The sequence below is a fragment of the Lutjanus erythropterus genome, chromosome 6 (genome assembly GCF_056507025.1).
Source record: "Lutjanus erythropterus isolate fLutEry1 chromosome 6, fLutEry1.hap2, whole genome shotgun sequence".
Taxonomy (NCBI): domain Eukaryota; kingdom Metazoa; phylum Chordata; class Actinopteri; order Lutjaniformes; family Lutjanidae; genus Lutjanus; species Lutjanus erythropterus.
The window spans coordinates 2041698-2062047 of record NC_139322.1 but is presented as its reverse complement, the minus strand read 5'-3'; the positions used below and the strand labels follow the sequence as shown (position 1 = coordinate 2062047).

The window sequence follows — 20350 nt, the reverse complement described above, 5'->3', positions numbered from 1 at the left end:
CAGAAATGGGCGTGCTGCTTCCCAGCAGCGTCCTGTACTCCAAATTTTATGGTCAGTGAAGGAGAGAAACAGCAGCTTTACCTCAACATCAGATCACATTGCAAAGACAGCATTGTTGTAGATCAGAGTGTGTCAGGAGGAGGGATAATCCACTGGATTGTGTTTTTCCTGGTCAGGGTTTCTCCAGGAGTTGCCGGTGTTTTAGCAGAGATAAACCCAACAGGCTAACTTACTGACCAAAGGTACCGTGAGTACCTGGTCTGTTGTACATAATCTCTGTTATTGTTACTGCAGTGGTAATTTCCTGATTGTGTGTTTGGTTTTTGGTAAAAATCCAGAATGGACTTTTTGATTTGTCTTTATTTTGTGACTGACTCTTTGCCCAGTGAATTGAATCAGAGATTTTTTCTTTTTCTTCAGGTGAAGGACTCATTTCATGAGTGGAGCAGTCAGACATGCAAGTCTCCTTCAAAAACGCTCCAAGGCTCACCTTGTTACTCCTGACTGACTCCAGTGATGACCTGTGTTGGTTGATTGGTCATTTTAAAGTCTTTCTGCCATGCAAAATAAAGGGATTTTAATTCTGTACAAACCTTACGGTGAACCTTTGAATGTTTTTCAAGCAGACTTGAATTTTTACTAAGACTCACCCAAGCAATGAGCCCTTCTCCTGAAGAATAAGCACAAAATACCTGAAGTATCCTAAGAGCACCTGTATTGGGAGAAAAACAGAATTGGAACATCTCTACACCTGTATTACCTGATCTAGAAGTAATCTAACAGTCCCATAAGTTACTTTTATGCTGACATGTGTGACATGTTGTGTTCAAGAAAGAAAGCTGACACCTGATCATCAGCTGCTGAGACGGTGAGAGCATGAAAACTAGTCGTAATAGCTAAAGGTGATGGATAAAAATTTATAGCAGCACAAATTTAAACTTGACAAATACGACTCAAGAGACCAAGTTTATATATGTTTGTGTATTTCCACTACAGTAATAACTTCGTGCTTGAGCTCATCTGTCAGGGCTGGAAGTACTGATGAAGAAACAGATAAAACAGAATCTGTAAAAGCTTCTGTGCAGAACAACAGTGAGACTTTAAATCTCCTCAGTGACTGAAGCTGCTGGATGATAAGTGGACACACGGCCGCTGGGTTTGCTTGGAACAAATATTATCAGAATATATTTCACTGTGATGCAGAATTGATTTTCTCCAAACTCAGAGAAGACAGTGGGTAGAAAAACTGGCAGCTTCAAACTGAATGATTACACTCGGATTCAGCCTCTCTGTTTTCATCTGCTTCATTTATTCCTCCTCATACTTCCCACCTGCTGCGCCTTCTCCTCTCCTTCCTCCTCTATTTTTTGCTTTTTGCTTTTTTCCCTTCCACTTACCACAGTCCAATCTCTTTTTTTATTTTTCTGCTCTGCTGTCCACAACTTCAGCCGTTTCCCCCCATTTTCTGCCTCTCCATCAGCCCGAGCTGAAATCTCTCACCTTCGTCTGTCTCCTCCCTTCTCTTGTTTCTCCACCGGCACTTTTCTCCTTCTGCTGCATCACATCTGCTCTGCCATTTTCCAGAGCACACATTCAGCCTCTCACCTCCCGCCTCCTCTTGATTGTCCACAAATTGAGCCGCTTCTCCTCCTCTTCGTCTTCCTCTGTCCTCCTCGCAGCTCCTCCCCTGTTTGGACTCTCCATCTGCCTTCGTGGCCTGCGAGAAAAAAAACACCACATTTGTAAGTTTGTCGCAAAATTCTGATTATGGACAGCTCTCCTCATCCTCTCCTCCTCCTCCTCCTCCTCCTGTCTTCTCGGTTTCTGATCTACAAGCCTTCTCCTTTGTTCTCTGATGAAAGTTGAAACATTCGCTGCTCCTCTCACCTCCACTCTGGTAAAAATAGACAACAGATAAAAGAGGCTGTTAATTATTCATCCTGGGTGCACTTTACTGCTTTGCACCTCTCATAATCTTCACCGCAGTCGTCATCGTCATTATCATCATCATCACTGTCAGTCTGTGTGGTGCGGCTCGCACAGCTGAGAGCAACATTTAAGAGAGTAAAAACTCCAGCTCAGTCTGCAGGGAGTTTCATGAAGAGAGCTTTAAAGGGACAGTTCACTCCAAAATCAAAATACAGGTTTAATAAAATAAGTTTGAAAAGTGTCTCTTTCCAGAAATTATGACCTTGTTACTCAAGATAATCCACAGACCTTGTTGTGTCTCTCTGCTGTAGAATCTACTGGAACCACTTTCTATTAGGGATGCACCGACTGACCGGCCAGAGACCGGAACCGGATGGTTTTCAGTGTGACCGCACCACATATCCAATTCTGTGCCGGTGTCGTGCCAAGGTAGTTATCCCTGATAGGAAAAGTATCCCTGTCTGCAGGAGCGCGACATCGAAGAGTAGTAATGTAGGTCCACGTTTACTGAGTGCAGCAAACTGTTGCACTGTTTCAGTCTCCAGTTTGTTTATATCTGCTTCTACAGGAGATCACGTGAAATCACATCCCGCGAATCTCGCAAGATTGCGATCACATAGTATATAATATTAATTTAGTCCTATAAAAAGGCCTGTAATGTGACTGTACTCTGGACCATTTTTGGAGAGAATATCTAAGTTATTCAATAGTCAGTGTCTTATTATGAACATCCAATCTAGTTTTACAAGAAAAGTTGCAAAAATGTTTGTGGAGGTGGTCAATTATAGTTCTTAGAAAGACTGAAAATAGGAATCGGCCAAGAACATTGGAATCGGTGAAGAATAGAATCTACTGGAAGGACTTTCATCAACGCAGTATGCCATGAGACGGAGTAACCTTCAGCACGGCTGCGATCTGGTTGATTTACTAGTTAACAGTAATTCAATCAGGAGAGACTAAGAGTAAAAGAAAATAGTTTATTGACACGTGCATGAGATATGAAACATTAAGAGTCTTTGGCAGTTAGACCTCATTGAAGTGAAACAATAAGCACATATATAAATGGGGGTGATGAAGCTGTAGTGAAGAGAACCCCCCGGGGTCTAGACACTGGTGGTGGTGATGAGGTGCAAAGCAGAGACTGGTGAGGTGACGTGGCTCCAGACTCCTGCTGCCTGGACCTGAAGGCTGGAGGAGAGGGCGTCAGGGAGGTTCGAGGTGAACATCTTCTGCTACCTGGGTCCAATGACTGGAGGAGAGAGGGGTGGAGGAGGGTCACACGACTGACTGAATGACAACTGATGGAGCAAAGACAGAGGCGATTTAAAGTTTGGCAGCAGCAAATTGACTGGCTGCCGCGACCATGGCAAAATCTGATTGGATAGTAAAGAAGAAGGTGAACGCCCACAATCAGCTGATTATAGGGAATAGGAGGAGAGAGACGGAGTAAAGGAAAGTTGTGAATGAAGGCAGTGTAAAAGAAAGTCTTCCTGATTGAACTCATGCTGAGCTTCATTTAACAACAGACTATGATTTCTTTGTTTATTTACTAATTTATTTGGCTCCGCTAAAACAAATAGTTCCACAACTGGATTGAAACTGGAAAACAAAGCTCCATGGTGGTCCACTGAAAGGGGCGTGGCTTGTCCACTCCATTAAGACACAGACCAAAGACAGATGTAGAGAGCGAGCAGAGAAACAACAGATAAAAGTGTTATTGAGTCGGTCTGAACGCTCTAAACCCTGTTTATGTGTTAATCTATCAGGCAGGAACGCTGCTGTTCATCTGTATGCAGATTAGTACAACTCATTACTGAGACCATTAATAAACAACACACACACACACACACACACACACACACACACACAAAAGAGACTTTTAGTTCTCCTCAGTTCGGCTGACTGGGAGAAAATGGAGACGAGGAGGAAAAGGAGAGGAGGGAGAGCAGATTTTCAGCAGATAACCAATAAGATGGTGGAAGAACACCTTATTGAACAGGTGATATTTCAACATCTTAAATATTTTAGTTGTTTGGCTTGAGGGAGAAATTTGATATTGGGCTGGCGATATTCTATATTTCCCTTTCTGTATTTTTCTTCTTGTCAGTAAATCCTCTGAAAAGACTGAAAGCAGCAGAATGTTAGTCTTTCTCTTCCTGGCTGTGACTCTCAGATCTCTTGGTTTCCTACTGAAGATGCAAACCTTTAGAAATACCTCACAAATATATATAAAGCTGCAGTAATTTCTTAAAACAGCTGTTCATTGTAGTTGTGTGTCAAATAGGAAGAGAAAGGGACTATTTTCAGCAGAGAATTAACCCACATTTGGTGCTTTAGTGAATAATTGAGCGATACTAATAGTCGTAATGAAGGAACATGTCACTCAGTGCAACAGTGTGCCTCATTAATGTGTTTTTACAGTTTTTAGACAACAGTGGAGAAGATTTATGAGGCAATACACAGATAATACTCATGAGCAGGATCAATTCATTGATTGCTTTGAGTTTTTCAAGGTGTTTGTTGACAATAATTGCCAGTTCTGTCTTGAAATCTCTTGAATCTCTAACATACTGACATGAAAACAAACTGTAATCAAATTCTTATGTAATCAGACAAATTAAAGAGTCTAAGCGGAGAACAGTTACTAATTTTGCCACATTTTACTGGATATTGATCATTATTATGCTCAGAGGTGGAAATCTCTGGGAACCTTGCGACTGGATTGGACTGAACTGTTTTCAATGCATCAAATTTTCAAGCTTTTCAGCCGTGGGATGCAGGTCGGACTTTATCTGCTGCGGTTTACACTCAGTCGTCCTCAACAAAACTCAGCAAACAGCTTAGTTTAGAAGTAAACTTGACACACATGTTGCATTTAGAGGTGGGAATCGTTTGATTCAGAATCTATTCTTGAATGAATGAATAGAAAAGGGGGCACAAGTTTAAGAATCTTGTTACAGTTTCCTTGGAGTAAAATATAAAATCAAACTAACCAACTAACTAACTAAAAAGTATTAATTAATTAATGGATTAATCAATTAATCAATTTGAAAGCATCTTCCAGTCTCCTGTCTGTATGAATCGATGCATCATGATGATCCCCCCCCCAACCTAATTATGCTACATCCTGTTACCATCCATGTTCAGAATTTTCTTTAATTGTTGTTTTTATTGAAGGTTCATCAAATGAATAGGCAAGTAAATGGAAACAGTAATTAAAACAGATGTGAATATACAGATGTTACTTAAACAGAGCTGCAGTGTTTAGTTATTGTTATAACTTACCAGTAGTTTCATGTTGTTATTGGTAGTTTGTACTTCTTATTCCATTTAAATTAGAAACAACTTCCCTACAATGTGAGCAGAGCTGAAGAAAGCACCTTCACAGTGTCAAGAAATGTCTCCATGTTCAAAGAAATCACCTGCTGGATCCTCGTCACAGCTGATTATCTGAGAGGAGAAGTGCTGTTCAGTTCCTCTCTTCCACCAGCGAAGAAGATGAGCCTCCTCACGACTTCATCACCGCTCATTTTCCAAGAGTCTTTATGAAAAGTGAAATCAGACAGATTTACCATTAGATAGCTTCCATGGTTCTAATATGAATCGTCTGTTCTCCAGTCCTCCAACGCCGCGACAAAGAGATGTAGACTAACCAGTGATTATTGCGTTGAGATTATATGGTAATTGAAAATGAGCTAATGTGGGCTGGTGATGATAGTAATTGAAAAGGAATTAAGAGTAGATTAAAATAAGGTCTCATTTGATCATTTGTCAGAGTTGATTCATGTGCCCGGCTGTGGTGAATTAACAGCCTCAGAATAGTCTCTGAGCTGATTAACGTGCCGCGCTGCAAGTTCACGGTTTTGAGCAGTTTTGAAATTGAACGGCCTGGAATTTGAGCCCTGGAAATCTTCACTGTTTTGTTTCTTTTTCCCCCCCGAATTACATTTAGCTGTGAGGCAGTGTTGGCTGACAGTCTCACAGCCTGGAGCAACCTTTGTTTCTTGGGCGCGTTCGCTCCCTCAACATTGTTTCAGAAGGAAAATGGGAGCTTTGCTCATTTCAGCAGCCTTTAATTGTCTGATTCCATTGAAAAACTCTAATTAGAACCTGCAGCTGACAGCCTCCCAGCTCTGATTATTTGCCCTCAGAGGTGACATTTTCCTGGTGATTCATATTCTGTGCTAACGACAAAAAGGTGCATTTTATTTTTGCCTCACATGGATGTGTTAAATAAAATTGGGCCCTGAGGCTCGTGTGTGTCACTCAGTTGTCATGAAACTGGCGTCAATCAATGGCACAAAAATTATGCACTGAAAATTAAACATAAAATGAGAATAAAATAACACGATTACTCAGAAGAAACATTGTCAGAAAAGTTGTTAGTCATATTAGCTCTACCATTCAACAACATTTTTGGCTTATTGCTTTAAAAGTGTCCTATAATTCAAACTTTTATTAGTCATGCAAAGGAGGTTAAACACTTTGTCTCCCCTCAAAGACATTCACGGTGTTGCACCTGCTTGTACACACAAAAAGTGATGAAAATAGTTGTGTGATAGACAACGTCTTACTTTGACATTGTGTGATGCTGTGACAGTATGGATTATTTTGTTACTGCAGTGACAAAGCAACAAAATCCCACAGCATGGCAGTTCATCACAACTGCCTGAATAATCACGTTTTACTGGACGTATTGAAGCTTACTGCTATAAGCATAGCGTAGCTCCTTTAAGGAATAGGACAGTGCATAAGTGTTTGCAGTGTGCAGGTAAAGGAGAGAGCGAGCAGACTGAGGGTGACGGTGCTGCTCACAGAAACTTAAAGTTAGCAGTCAGTTGTCAGTGTGGCAGTAAATGTACAGTGTGTCAGTTAATAAACGCTGCAGCATGTCAAGACCAAGAAACACCTGTTGTTTCCCAACTGCTGAAAAAGTGACGGGGTTAGCCCCGAAGTAAGGTGAGCAGAAAAGGCTAACCTTAAGCTAATGCTAACACTAGTGTTGTACCTTCACAACTTTGCCTCGGTGCGAGCGTATCCCTTTCAGAAGCTTTGTAATCATTCCTTGAAGTGCAGTGTCTTCATGGAAAAAAGATGTTGTAGTTGTTAGCATGTTGTTAGCTGCCCACTGGCAGTCCCAAGATGCCTTGGGTTGAGTTGGTCAACTAATCAGAGCCTGTGTTCCTGACTTTTCAACCAATCAGAAGCTGTTTTCTAATAAAAATAATATTTGTGGTGATGACAGTAATGAGCTCAAGAGTGCAACAATAAACCATCACAAAAATGACCAACATAAGCCACCATGAACCACCATGTCCTGAATGCACACATTACAAACAAATTGCAAACAGTAAAATTTGCATTTTGGAACATAAAATAGCAAACTTAAACTCACAGCAATGCGTCATGGGAAATTATGCAAATATCAGTTGCACATGTGAATGTCACAAGCCAGAATCCCTCAGTGACCCCACAATGGTTGAGGGACACCATTACAAAAGTTACATTACACAAACTACACAAGCTTTCCAGATTGAAGTTCAGTTTCAGCCTTGTGTGATCTCACTAACAACAACAATAGTAAAAATATAAATATTTAGAAAAGAAGAGTGCTGCTGTTGGTATAGTTTTCAGTATCAGCACAGATCCTAATTCAGATATTAACATCAGAAATGAAAAAAGTGGATTGTTGCATCTTGAGTTTATATTGTTTCATTTGCTGGCTGGAAGTGGCTCTCATATTTCTTTACACAGTTATTGGCACTCCTTCAGCAATGAATGTGGCACTCATGGTACTTGACATCCTATCAATAACATGTTAAATTGCATTGTCAACATTGTCACAAGTAAGACATTATTGTAATGTATTACACACTGGTCAGATCCTGGGACGGATATGAAGACAGAACCCTGCGATATGAAAAAAGAACAAATGAGACACTTTGAATGTTATAAAGTGCTAAAACATGAACATTAAACCAGAAGAGTTTTTTTAACAGTCTAATAGAACCATTTCATAACCGTCCATCACCTGAAAACAAATCCTTTCTCTTCTGTTGCAGCGACAGCAGCAGAACTTCTGTCTTTTCTGTAACATCTGCCTTTTCTTGTTGTATGATGTGTGAATAGGTGTGTGACACAGTGACTTTGACTGTGGATTGAACCCTTTCTAATGTAATGACACAGCTCTGTGGAGAGCTCGGCTCTTTGCAGACCCACACGGATGCTACCAGTTGTTATTGTCAGTGTGTGTAGTCGAACTGGCTGGCTGCCTGGCTGCAGTGAGGAAGCTAATCCGGTGTGACGAGCCCGGGGAAACTCCTCCTCAGAGAACCCTCTTTAATGGACAGATATGGGTCAGTGCTGCCACATGGACTCAGTACAGGAGCTGCAGCAAGAGTTGTATACACACAACTATCTCTTTTTTTCTTTTAATACACACTGTGAAATCCCCTGCAGCAGTTAATTTCTTAAATGACTGTGCAGTGACTGCAAAAAGAGCGCAGATCAAGGATTTCTGTTGATTTAAAGAGGAATTTTAACATACATTTTTAGCTTGACTGGTTATGTTGCTTGAACAGAAGTGAAGGCATCAACATTTATATGAAAAGATGTTACAAGATGATATATTTGGCGTTCTGATTACTGATTAGTCATTTTTGGACCAGTTCTAGAGAGTTCCTGAAGGGAACCAACCAGAAGGGAGCTCTCACAAGAGCTACAAACCTTCAAGGGTTTTTTTCCCCCCTTTTTGGATTCACGCCATCAATAGGAATGCGCGATTGACATAAGCCAACCAGAGGTTGGTATACTAACGTAAGCCTGGGCAATAAAACGGTAGTGATATGTTTTTTTCAGCAATAGCAATAAGAAAATTGTTGAAAAAGCAATAGTTTCCTTTAAATGCATTAACTGAGAACTGCCATGAAAGGACGTAAAATAAACGGCCTGTCTCTTGATAATGGAGCGTGACACACAAACAGCCAATCATTTAACAGGTGTGTTGTTTGCTTGCGCCATCGACACGTGACGACAACAAAAACGGTGTGGAGTGAGAAAAGAGTGGAGACTATGAAGAAATTATTAACTCTTTCCCTGCCACTGGTTTTAATAAAGTTTCCAGCCAGTGCCAGCATTTTTGACACAATTTACTGATTTTTTTTTTCAATACCCACAGAATATTCAGATCTATGAATATGTTACCATGGAATATATCAAAATAAACAGATCCTCTAGTTTCAGACACAGCTTCATTCGTTCTTTTTTTAAATAAACACTTGGTTGCATCAAAAAATCAACTTTTCAGACAAAGAAACGTAGAAAATTGTGTTTTTGTAAAAGAGGCAGTTTTAAGCAGAATATCAATTTCAAGTTTTTATTTTTGTTTCATATGACTTCATATGAATTCAATTCTAAGTGATTAAAATGTAGCTGTAAAGTGGTTAAATTAATCCTCTTTATCCTGGTCTTTTTAAAAAATCTTTCATAAAAAATTGTCAGTAATAATCAGTATTGACTAAAATGAAACCTTTTATTGTGATTAATTTTTCACAGAGTCCTAACTGGAGCCTGCGCTTCACTGTTGATCCATTTGTCCGTGGTTTTTTGACTTTTTTAAGGCCACTGTTATGAGCTGTTGTTGCCGTGGTCAGCGTTTCACTCAGATTTTTAAAAATGCCGTTTGCCAGTGGTGCATGAATAGACTCTGAACTAAAAAAGTTCCTCAAAACTGCGTTCTGAAAGCTATACTCGTCCCCAGTTCTTGCAGTGCGGACACAACAAAGAAAGGGTTCTAGTTGGGCTCTGGGAAGGACCAGAAAGCTGACATCTGCTGATCTGAGAGGACGTCCAGGCTCATTAGGGGTTAGAAGAACTGGTCATGCAGAACCTTAAAGGTTAATAATAAAAATTTAAAATCAGTGTGAAAGATGCAGGGAAGCCAGAATGGGAGTTATTTGATCTTGTTTTCTTGACCTGGCGATAATCCCAGCTGCAGAATTTCGGTCTAATTGTAGGCAATAGATGGAGGCCTGTGAAATACCTGTGTAAGAGGGTGCTGCAGAAATCTAAACTGGTAAAAAAAAATAAAGGCATGGACAACCCTGTGTAAATCCTTAAATGATAGGAATGACCTGATTTTGGATATGAATTTATGTTGGAACAAAGGATGGAACTGAATAAAAACACCTGTTGTGTGATAGAGCTCCAAGATGACAGACTATCAGACTGTAAGAACTGTGTTAAACAGGATAGTTTCTTTTTGTCATCATTATGTTTGAGGAAGTTTTGGGAAGTCCAACAGCTGATATCTGAAAGGCAGGCAATACGTTGGGATTGTAACAGGACATATGACTGTGTGTTGTCAACATAACTTTGGTACTGTACATTGTGTTTCGTAATGCCCCGACCCAGAGGCAGCATATAAGTAGAAAACCATAAGGGACCCAGGATCGACCCTTGGGGAACACCGTGAGTAAAATAGGAAAACAACAGGTAGGAGCGTAATAAGTTGAGACGCAGCCATTCTAATCCTGTTCTGAATTTATTCTTTTTTAAAAATGATAGAATTATTTAATGTAAAAAAAAAGAACCTACAACTGTACCATTAAAGTACCAGATTGATAAGCAGTACTGGTAAAAATGTTTGATTTACCAGTTGATTATTTTCTCAGTTAGTAGTTGTTTGCTTTAAAATGTCAGAAAATGTCAATCAGTGTTTTCCAAAGCCCAAGAAGACGTCCTCAAATGTCTTGTTTTACTCACAAATCAAAGATATTTAGTTACCTGTCAGAGAGGAGTAAAGAAAGTAGAAAATATTCACATTTACGAAGCCAAAAGAGAATTTTCAATGTTTTTCTTAATAAGTTATTCAAACCAATTTACCAAAATCATCAAAATTATCAAAATAGTTGGCATTTAATTTAATAATCTATTAATCACTCAATTGTTGGGGCTGTAAAATATGAACTGAATGCATCTTTCTGATCAAGAGAAAAATGTCAAATCTAACAGCGTTCATCATCAGTGTAGGATTAAATATTGTCTGTGCCTGTAACTCGGTCACCTCCACCTTTACACATCAGCTGGTGGATTTAAAATTATAAACATTTTTATGGTGAAATAATTAAAGTCAGTCTTTGTTTTTCTGCATGCTGAACCTTCTTTGAAAAAAAAGCTTCTTATTTTAAAGCTGGGAATACTCAGGAGGAGCGATTATGCTTCGTCTGCCTCACCCCCACACCTCTCCATGAACTCAGTGACCCTCCAGACTCACTGCACCACCTCCCATCCAAACTCTGCTCCCATGAGCCTCGCTGCTGCACCAGTAGAGATACATGTGTGAGATCTGTTCATGGATATATTTAAGTTGAAAGTTAGAAGCATAAAAGTCTGCCTCATCTGTAAATGCCAATCCAGAACCTTTTTTATGCATCAGTTATTATATATTAGTAAAAATCTACATAGACTATAATACAAGTGAACATACATATGTATAAATGCAGAGTATCTCTGACAGTTTTGCTTTTCTTTTCTTTGGTTTTCTCTCTGTCTACTTTTCTTTTCCCTTCAGTCTGTCATCTCTCACGTCAGACGAGAGCAGCTCTCATTATTATCCGAGCATTTTTTTTTCACTGTCACATGTGTACTGTTGAATAATGCATCGTACCCCTGCTCAGACTGACGGGTGACATGGATGTAAAATAAGTGGAAAATGTGACCAGGAATTCTTGCATTTCCACTTTCCGTCTGTCCGTCCATCCGTCTGCGTGTCTGTCTGTCTGTCCGTTCATCCGTCCGTCCGTCTGTCTGTCTCTCTCTTTTATTTGAGGGATTTTCGAGCAGCACCAGTGAAGCACAAGTTTACTGCGTCATAGCTTCAGTGTCATCGAGGTCTTTGCTCATTCATTAATCTTTTGTTTGTGTGTGTGCGTGCATGTGTGTGTAATAAAAGGAAGTCGTAGCACTCAGGACCTCATTACTGAAAGTGCACGTCTCCTAGATGCTGATAACAGCTACAGAGGTGTTTGTGTGTGTGTCTGTGTGTGTGTGTGTGTGTGTGTGTGTGTGTGTGTGTGTGTGTGTGCGCCTGAAACTGAAATGTTGAAGAGAGTTTGTGGTGAGGACTGCGATACATTTTAAAGGGAAAATTCTGCACTTTTTATGTTGATTTCCAATCTAGGGATGTTAATAATTAATCATTAATCAATTAATTGCACCTAAGAATTTAACTGATTAAAAATGTGTTACTTGATAATTAATCGATGGTCTAAAAATGTCAGTAACTGCACCTCATCTGACAGTGCTTTGCCTGGTAGAGGCATTTGGTGAACAAAGAAACAAACTTGAAATGAAAGAAAATGAGAGAAAAAAACTTGCACTTTGTATCTTATTAAATACTGATTAATTGATTAATTGATTAATCGCTTGTAAACATTTTCAGCTATCGGTTAAGAAAAATGCACAAAATTTGTAACCCAGTGTTGATGGTAAATGAAGTCAGTTGAAGCAATAAATTCTTCAGAGCTGCAAGATTATCCAAGGAAGCTGAGTTCTCCTGCTGTAAATTCTGCTGTTCCTCCTGCATCTAGTGATGTCACAGTGATGTCACAGTGATGTCGTTGGTGTTGAGGAAGAACTACAGGCTATTTCAGCATGGATTTGTCATTTCCACCTCTGGTTAGTCAAGGGATGTTGTTAGATCAGTATTTTTGTAACCTAATGTTTAGTTTTGGCCAACAAAGTAGTGATAGCTAGCAGTCCATGTTAATTCAGCTCGAACAGCCAGTGTAACATCTGTACAGATGTGAGCTCCAGCTCACTCTGATCTGTGTGACAGATCAGACTCTGACCTCTCTCAGGAGCTCCAGTGAACCTGTCTGTTATTTTACTCCAGACATTTTCTGTTTTTCTCTTTTATATTCATGAAATCAAGTCCTGCAGCTTCAGGATGAACATAAATATTCACCTCAGCTTCATTCTTTTTGTGTCCACTGGTATATCTGTTGTCTTTGCACTCTTTACCTCTGAAATTCACATCTGAACAGGACTACAGAGGTGTGCAGTCTGCTCTGTCAGTCTCTGGCTGATCTAACCGTGGTTGAATCTGTTTCATAAAAGCTTTTACAGTTTTTGATGTAAACACTCGCTTTTCGTGTCTCCCGTAGGGACTGTTGCATTTTTCATATCCAACATTTTTTGGATTGAACGGAGGGGAAGTCTGCAAGGTGGAAGGCAGGCAGCTCAGAGTTTAGAGGAAAAACATCTCGGTGTGATGTTCCTGCTACCAGCGAGGCCCGCAGGTGCTACACAGTGAGCAGCAGTTGGCATGTTGTGTTTGATTTGCTGCCTGCCGTCTCTCTGCCTCGTGCTTCTTGTTTCCTCTGATGTTTGGGTTAAACCGGCGGAGCAGCTGTCATGGCTGCTCCCATGGATGCTGACACTGACAAAGCGATGAATAGAGAGATTAAAAACCGTCTCATTCATGAGAAAGTGGCTAATCTGAGTTTAGGTGGATTTACACGGTGCTGCATGCAGAGCAGATAAAAACATCTTCTGTTTGGGAAGTTTATTGTCTGTTGACTTTATACTTCCAGTCAAAGCAAAGTGTTTGAAATGATATTTTTCTGTAGTAATAAAAATGCTGCCGTAGACTGAGGCTCTGTCATATTTCTGTTACACTGTCAGAGGTGAACTGTCATCCTCGACACCTCTGCTGCAGAGGAAACGTCTTCACTGTCATCATCAACACACTCATCCTCATGATGTCAACAAGAATTATAATTGAAAGTTCTGATGCTTTTGATTGGTTTCACCTGTTAATTAGCTTAATTAACGGGGCGGTCAGATGAGGAGTGAAGGAGGTGAAGCAGAATGTGCATCATTAGTTGTTGTCTCTGTATTAAGTAGATCCCCTGGGGCTGAATGATTCTGAAAAAATATCTTATTGCGATTATTTTGACTAATGTTGCAATTGTGATATGATTTGCAGTATTATAGGTGTGTTCAAATGACTGTAGTGTGGGTTTTTTTTTTTTTTGCAGGAATCTGTACCAAATGAAGATGCCTCAAAGCATTCTTTATTTTAAAAGTTTTTTGACACATTTTGCCTTGAACAATTGTTGCATTTCCTACGATTTGAAAACTGCAGAAAGCCAATAAGGGTTTGGTTAATTGTGCCGCCCTAATGCAGAGTTGCATGCATCCTCTCAAGCACATCCTTAATAGCATTTTGCAATGTCAAGAAGATTTTATATAGAGGCTCTGTATGTACATATGTGTGGAGGGGTCTTATAAACATGAGAAAAAAAAACACATAAGAGTGTCTGGGTAGGTAGCAGGGAACAGGACTGTAAAAAGTTTGGGAAACAATGATATAGACAAAATGTTGCTTTGTTCTCATTATTAATTTATATTTGTTTCTCATCGTCTTGACATTGGCAGGAAAGAGTTAAAGACACCACATGTGTAAATCTAGAGAACAACAAAAACAGAATCTGCCAGTAAAATTTGTGAATGGAAAATGGAAGTTTTGCTGTGTCATCTTTGCTGCATAAATTTTACATTTCTAAATGAGTTTTAGCATTGATGCCACAACACCCTTTTCCCCTTTTATTGTAAATATAATATTTTTTCTTACTTTAAACCTAAATAACTCACTTCATTCATTCCGTCCTGTTGGACACAATATTATTCTGCTGATTAAAGATCTTTTGACGGTTGGACAGAGAGCGTCTCTCTGTGGATCAATTGAAGCTAAATGCCTGAAATATAAAAGCTGTTAATCTTATTTGATTGTATAATCCTGTCGATCTATAGACATCAAGCCTGTCTGTTCTGTACTGATACAGTTTGATTAGTATGTAAGAACATGAATGTAGAAAAATGAATTCAGATGTGTGTATAAACGGTTCCTGTTTGTTCTCTTGTGTTCAGGATGACAGTTCACTGAGCAGCGAGGAGGAGGCAGAGATGAGCGAGCCCACATGGCTAGCAGCTGATCTGGGAGGAGCGTCTGACCTGAGCCCGGCGAGCCGAGGAGAGAGGATGCGCCACAGTCCCCCGAACACACACAGCAAGGAGGACGACGGTAAGAAGCACAAATTAGTACAATCTCCTCTGCTCCCACTGTTGTATCGCTGGAGGAAGAATTGTTGAATTCTTCTGGAGACAAGAAGAACGAGCTGGTTTTGTTTTGGAGATTAGAAGATCTTGAACATGAATTTAGAGGTTTTACGAGCAGCATCATGGAGAAGAGCCAAGAAGATCATTGGCTCCTTTCATTCTGAACACGATGTCTTACAATATGAACCTGTGGGTCAGATTTGCAGAGGAAATCTGTTGGATTGCACAAAATCGAACATTTTGTGAGTTTCTTCATTCAAGTCCAAATTAAGCAGCGTTTTGAGAGGACGTTGTTTCTGTATCACGACAAATTTCACATATGAAACAAGATAGACGGGCAGGACATAATGTGTTGAGGAATTTGATTTGACCGTTGAAATGTGGTCATAACACTACGTGCCATGCTGTTGCTAGCTAGCTAAGGAGCTTAGAATTCGTGCTGCTAAAAGTTGAATATTGGTGATATTATTGGTTAAAACTGGTTGGCTCAAATGTATGTAAGCACTCGTCGTATTTTGTTTTACAGTAAGGAAACTTGATGTTTTAGCATTTTTGGGGAGCAAATATTGTTAAATAGGTGCACGATATGATGGAGGATATGACCTAAAGAAGGGTTTAAGTGGAGATTACTTTGCTAAATGTGTGTTCAAGAAAAGCAGCAGATTACAGACCCTGAGACTTGGTTACTCCAACAAAGAATAATTTAAACTAAGATTAGTTTGAAACAGAGTTTAACAAAATTAGGTTTGAAATGAGTAAATCCACTTTTAAAATGAAGCTGAAATGTGTTGCACAATTAAAAACTAATCTCAGTTTGGTTAAGCCACATTTATTGATTAGTTAGCTACCTAAAAAGTAAAACATAAAAAATGTTATATTATTTGCTAGCTAGTGAAAAAGTTAACTAAACATTGCATTGCTGGCTTAATAACTTACCAATGTTATATTGTTTGCTAACTAGGTAAAAACTTAACAAAACGTTGTGTTGTTAGCTAGCTAAAAAGTACAAATAAAAATTTTACATTGTGTGCTAGCTACCTAAATATTTAACAAAATGTTACATTGTTTGCCAACTAGCCAAAAAGTAAAAAAAATAAAAATGTTATATTGTATGCTACCTATCTTAAAAGTTAATGAAACATTGCATTATTTGCTAGCTAACTAAACAGTTAATTAACTTGCTACTACTTAAACTACTTGAAGTTAATCGGTTTAAACTGGAGTCTTTTAGTTTTGGTGCCTTAGACTAAACTTTAATCTCAGTTTAGAGTAAAAACTAAACTGGGGTTTCAAGAGAGGTTTAAATTTAATCTTGCTACTAGTTTAATCAAGAGTTAAACTATGGTTTGATCTGGTTTAAAGATGAATCCTTGTTGGTGCAGTCCAGTCTAAATGTTGGATGTTCTGTACAGTATTTGTATTTTTGTACTGAATGCTGCACATTGCAGTTTTTAAAAGTGTTTAACACCAGCGGTGCTGTTTGTTGACAAAATCAGCTTTGTTGAAGTGTGAAAAGAAACTGAGAGACAGTGAAAGATTTCATAAGAGCTGTGGAATCTTTAAACTGTCTGTTCTTGTGCTTTTCCATCTGTCAGTCCCTCTCTCTTCATCTCTCTGTTACATTGTCATTGTTTTAAGTTTCACACGTAATATGGCATCCTTGGAATAATCCTGCCTGCTGAGAAACGTCTTCCAGGACTCACACACACAGACACACACACAGCAGATTGTGTGTGTCTGGTTGTGTTTGGTTTTATATTGATTCATCAGATGCTGGGTTTGTTGCAGTGGAAAACAGCTGAAAGGGTTAAAGTGGTCGTGTTTTGGAAGCTGTTTCACAGGTCAGGATGGAGACCTCTCTGTTAACTCTTTCCCTCTCAGTGCTTCTTCTCTATCATTTTGTCAGGCTGTCACTCTTCTTCTTCTTCTTCTTCTCTCCCACCCTGTGTCCCTTTGTTCTTCTGTCCTCCCACGTTCCTCTCTTTCTACCTGCCTGTCATGCTCCTCCCTGTCGTTCTTTCACGTCTCTTCTCTTTCCCGTGGTGAGGAACTCACCTTGAAGGCAGCTGTATTGTTTCATAATGCTGCATGGATACAGCAATTACCTGCTACTGTAACAAGTGGGCTGTGTGTATAATATGTGTGTGTACAGTATGTGTGTGAGACCTTGGCCATGCATATTTGAATGGTACTTTAATGCACTGTATCCAGCTCTGAGTGAGAGTGTGTGTGTGTGTGTGTGTGTGTGTGTGTGTGTGTGTTTTACTCCTGACAATAGAGCAGTGGTGTAGTGAAACAAGCCCAGGTGTGTGTGTGTGTGTGTGTGTGTGTGTGTGTGTGTGTGTGTGTGTGTGTGTGTGTGTGTGTGTGTGTTGATGTGAGTGGGGTTGACGGTTCAGTGGCAGGAGGGAGTAAGTGCTCCAACCGATCTCCATCAAGATCTTTCTCTCTCTGCTGCTCCTCCATCCTCCTCCTCCTCTCCTCCTCCTCCTCCTCTCCTCCTCCTCCTCCTCCTCCTCCTGCAGGACGAGGGATGACGAAATGAGGAGAGGATGGTTAAAGGGAGGAATAAATGGATAGAGGCGGAGGAGAAAGAGAAAATCCCTCATCGTGTCATCGTTAAGTGGCATTAAACTTTTCAAAGGTTGTATCTAAATCAGTATTTTGACATCCACTTCCTGAATTTCCTAAAAAGAGACAACATCACATCCTCCCCAAGACTCCCCTGAAGGAAGAGATCTAATATCTCAACGTGACCTTCCTGGGTAAATAAAGGATAAATAAATTAGAAAGAAAATAGAGGATACAAGAACAGAGCATTAGTTTGGCTCTGTGTAATATTCAGGCACAGGCAGGCACAAATACATGAAAAATATTTTGTCACATATCATAAATACCTGCTTAATTAAATAAAATACGAAATGAAAAATATATTTAATTAAAATACATGTCATCACTCACATTTTAGGTAGCCACAGTTCACAGCCTCATGGAAATGATATTTTACAATTCTTCATATTCTAAACTGACAGACTTTGTTAAAACAAGTCATTTGTTGTCACCGATGTCAGTTCTATGAAGCTGAGATGGATTCATTCTGTTAACGTTTAGAAGTGATCAGTGCGACGCAGCAATGTTAGACAAAGTCAAGTTTATTTAAAAAGCACATTTAAAACAACCAAAGAGCTGCACTGTAATATATCAACAGTTAATAACATGACAAACAGTAAGATAACAGCAGAGATAACATAAAAATACCATCTCATGTACAAGTAAATACACAGAGGAACAGATTTAAACAGATTCAGAGTTCGTCTCTCAGCATTTTCATAGCTTCTAACTGAATCTCTGTGGTTTGAAGTTTAGTTTATCTCATATTTGTTCTTCATTGTATCTGATTTATTTTAGTTTGATGTTTACTTCCATTTCCTCATTTTGCTGCTTCATAATAAAAGCTTTTAAATAAAATAATGGGGAGAACTTTTTCAAGAAATGAATTGTTTATTCACTGTTTTACAGCCGCCCAGCTCGAGCTAAACAGGTTTAACAGCCTGATGAAGTCAATGATTGCTCAAAGTTAAAAAGCAAAGCTCTCACTCGCTTGGTGTGAGATTTCAGATGGTTTCTTCAGGAGGTTTTGTCTTTCAGTGCTCTTGCGATGCTCAGAGAGAGGTGCATTTTTCCTTCCTTTTGAATGTAAATCCATCACTTCCAGGGTTTCACCCAAAAGTGTCTTGGATAAAGTTTGAATCCAGACTTCTCTGAGTCTCGGATTCTGCAGCACGCACACTTTGGCGTCCTCATTGTTCTACTGTTGTTCTGAGCTCGGTGTGTTCCACTGACACACACAGACACACACACACACACACACACACACACACACACACACACACACACACACACACACACGAATACACACACACAGACCTGTTAAATGTGTTTTTAAAAAGTTAAGTAGGCCCACATACTGAAATACAGTGTATTCCTGTATGTTAAAATGCTTTACAATGATTTTTCCTGTTTTCCTGGAATTAAACACTGATCTCTAGTGGGTCTTAAACAACTGGATGAGTTTCAGTGATTTTACAGTGAGCTTAATGATCTAACTTTTATGTAATTTTCAATCGGGCAACAACTAACAGTAATTTGTTTTATCAAACAGTGTCCATCGTAGTTTCCCCAAGCCTAAAATGATGGTTTTAAATATCTTGTTTTGTTCAACCATTGTCCAGAAACTCAACAATATTCAGTTTACTGTGACACAAAACAGAGAAAAACAGCAGATCCTCATGTTGAAGAAGTTGATAATATAAACACTCGTGTAATTTTGGAAGACTAGAACAAACAGCATATGTTGTTGTTTAGTTTGGAGATTTGGGGAACAGCTACAGAGTCTCCCGTTTGGCAAAAAGAACTGCAGCGTCCAAAAACTGCTGCCAAAATAGCTGCAAGGACAAACGTTGGCAGCAGTGAAGAGAGCACAGTTTGTTTATATCTGCTTCATCCTGTTAACACACTTCATCTTTGAATGATACGTTAATGCTAATAAATAATAATAATAATAATGATAATTAAATATTGTCTGTCAAATGTTTTCCCATTCTGTCCTTTCTGCTAACATGGTGTGAGTGCTGCATTACTGCAGTGAGTGACTGACTGGATACAAACTGAATATCAAATCAATCAGTGATGCAAAATTGCAAGAATTCCTTTATTTTATTTTATTTATTTATTTAAGAAAATGCACCCAGGCAGTAGTTTGAAGCTGGTTCCCAGCTGGAACCAAAGTGGCCGTGGGTGTGCCATGTTCTACAGGTTGTTGTGCTTTGTGCAGCGCCCTCTGTTGATGATGATCCTTGATTACAATGGTTCTGCTCATCACTGGTTGAAAAGCGGGCTGGTTCCAAAGATGTTGAATGTAAACGGTTCAAGACTTAGAGCTTATTTGGTGGAAAAAGGCCCAGAAAGTTCATCTATCAGTACTTTTGTAGCTTCTAAAAGAATCTCTGTGGTTTGATGCTCAGTTTATCTCCTGTTTGTAGTTTCTAGTTCCTGGTTTTGCTGCTGCATAATAAAAGCTTTTAGATAACAAAATAATGGGGACTTATGTTGTGAAGAAGTTTTGGAAAATGAAGTGTTAATTCACTGTTTACAACTACACACCTTCATGCAGATAGCCCTGTTCTCATGGAGATGCAAATCCCTGCAGTGCTGGGATGATGCTCTGAGTCAAACAGAGTGAAGCCGAGCCAGCACGTGTATGAAAAAGGAGAATAAGATGAGCCGCTTCTCAACCTTG

The 20350-nt window shown here is 39.4% G+C and overlaps 1 protein-coding gene across 2 annotated transcripts in view; it reads left to right on the top strand.

The window, feature by feature from the left end:
- The window catches only part of LOC146324600 (nucleolar protein 4-like), a 210457-nt gene that overhangs the window by 107018 nt on the left and 83089 nt on the right, over nucleotides 1-20350 (top strand). For both annotated transcript variants that reach the window (XM_084720183.1, XM_084720182.1), the window contains exon 5: nucleotides 14863-15016. In XM_084720183.1, the coding sequence (XP_084576309.1) occupies nucleotides 14863-15016 (154 nt within the window). The remainder of the gene's footprint in view (nucleotides 1-14862; nucleotides 15017-20350) is intronic.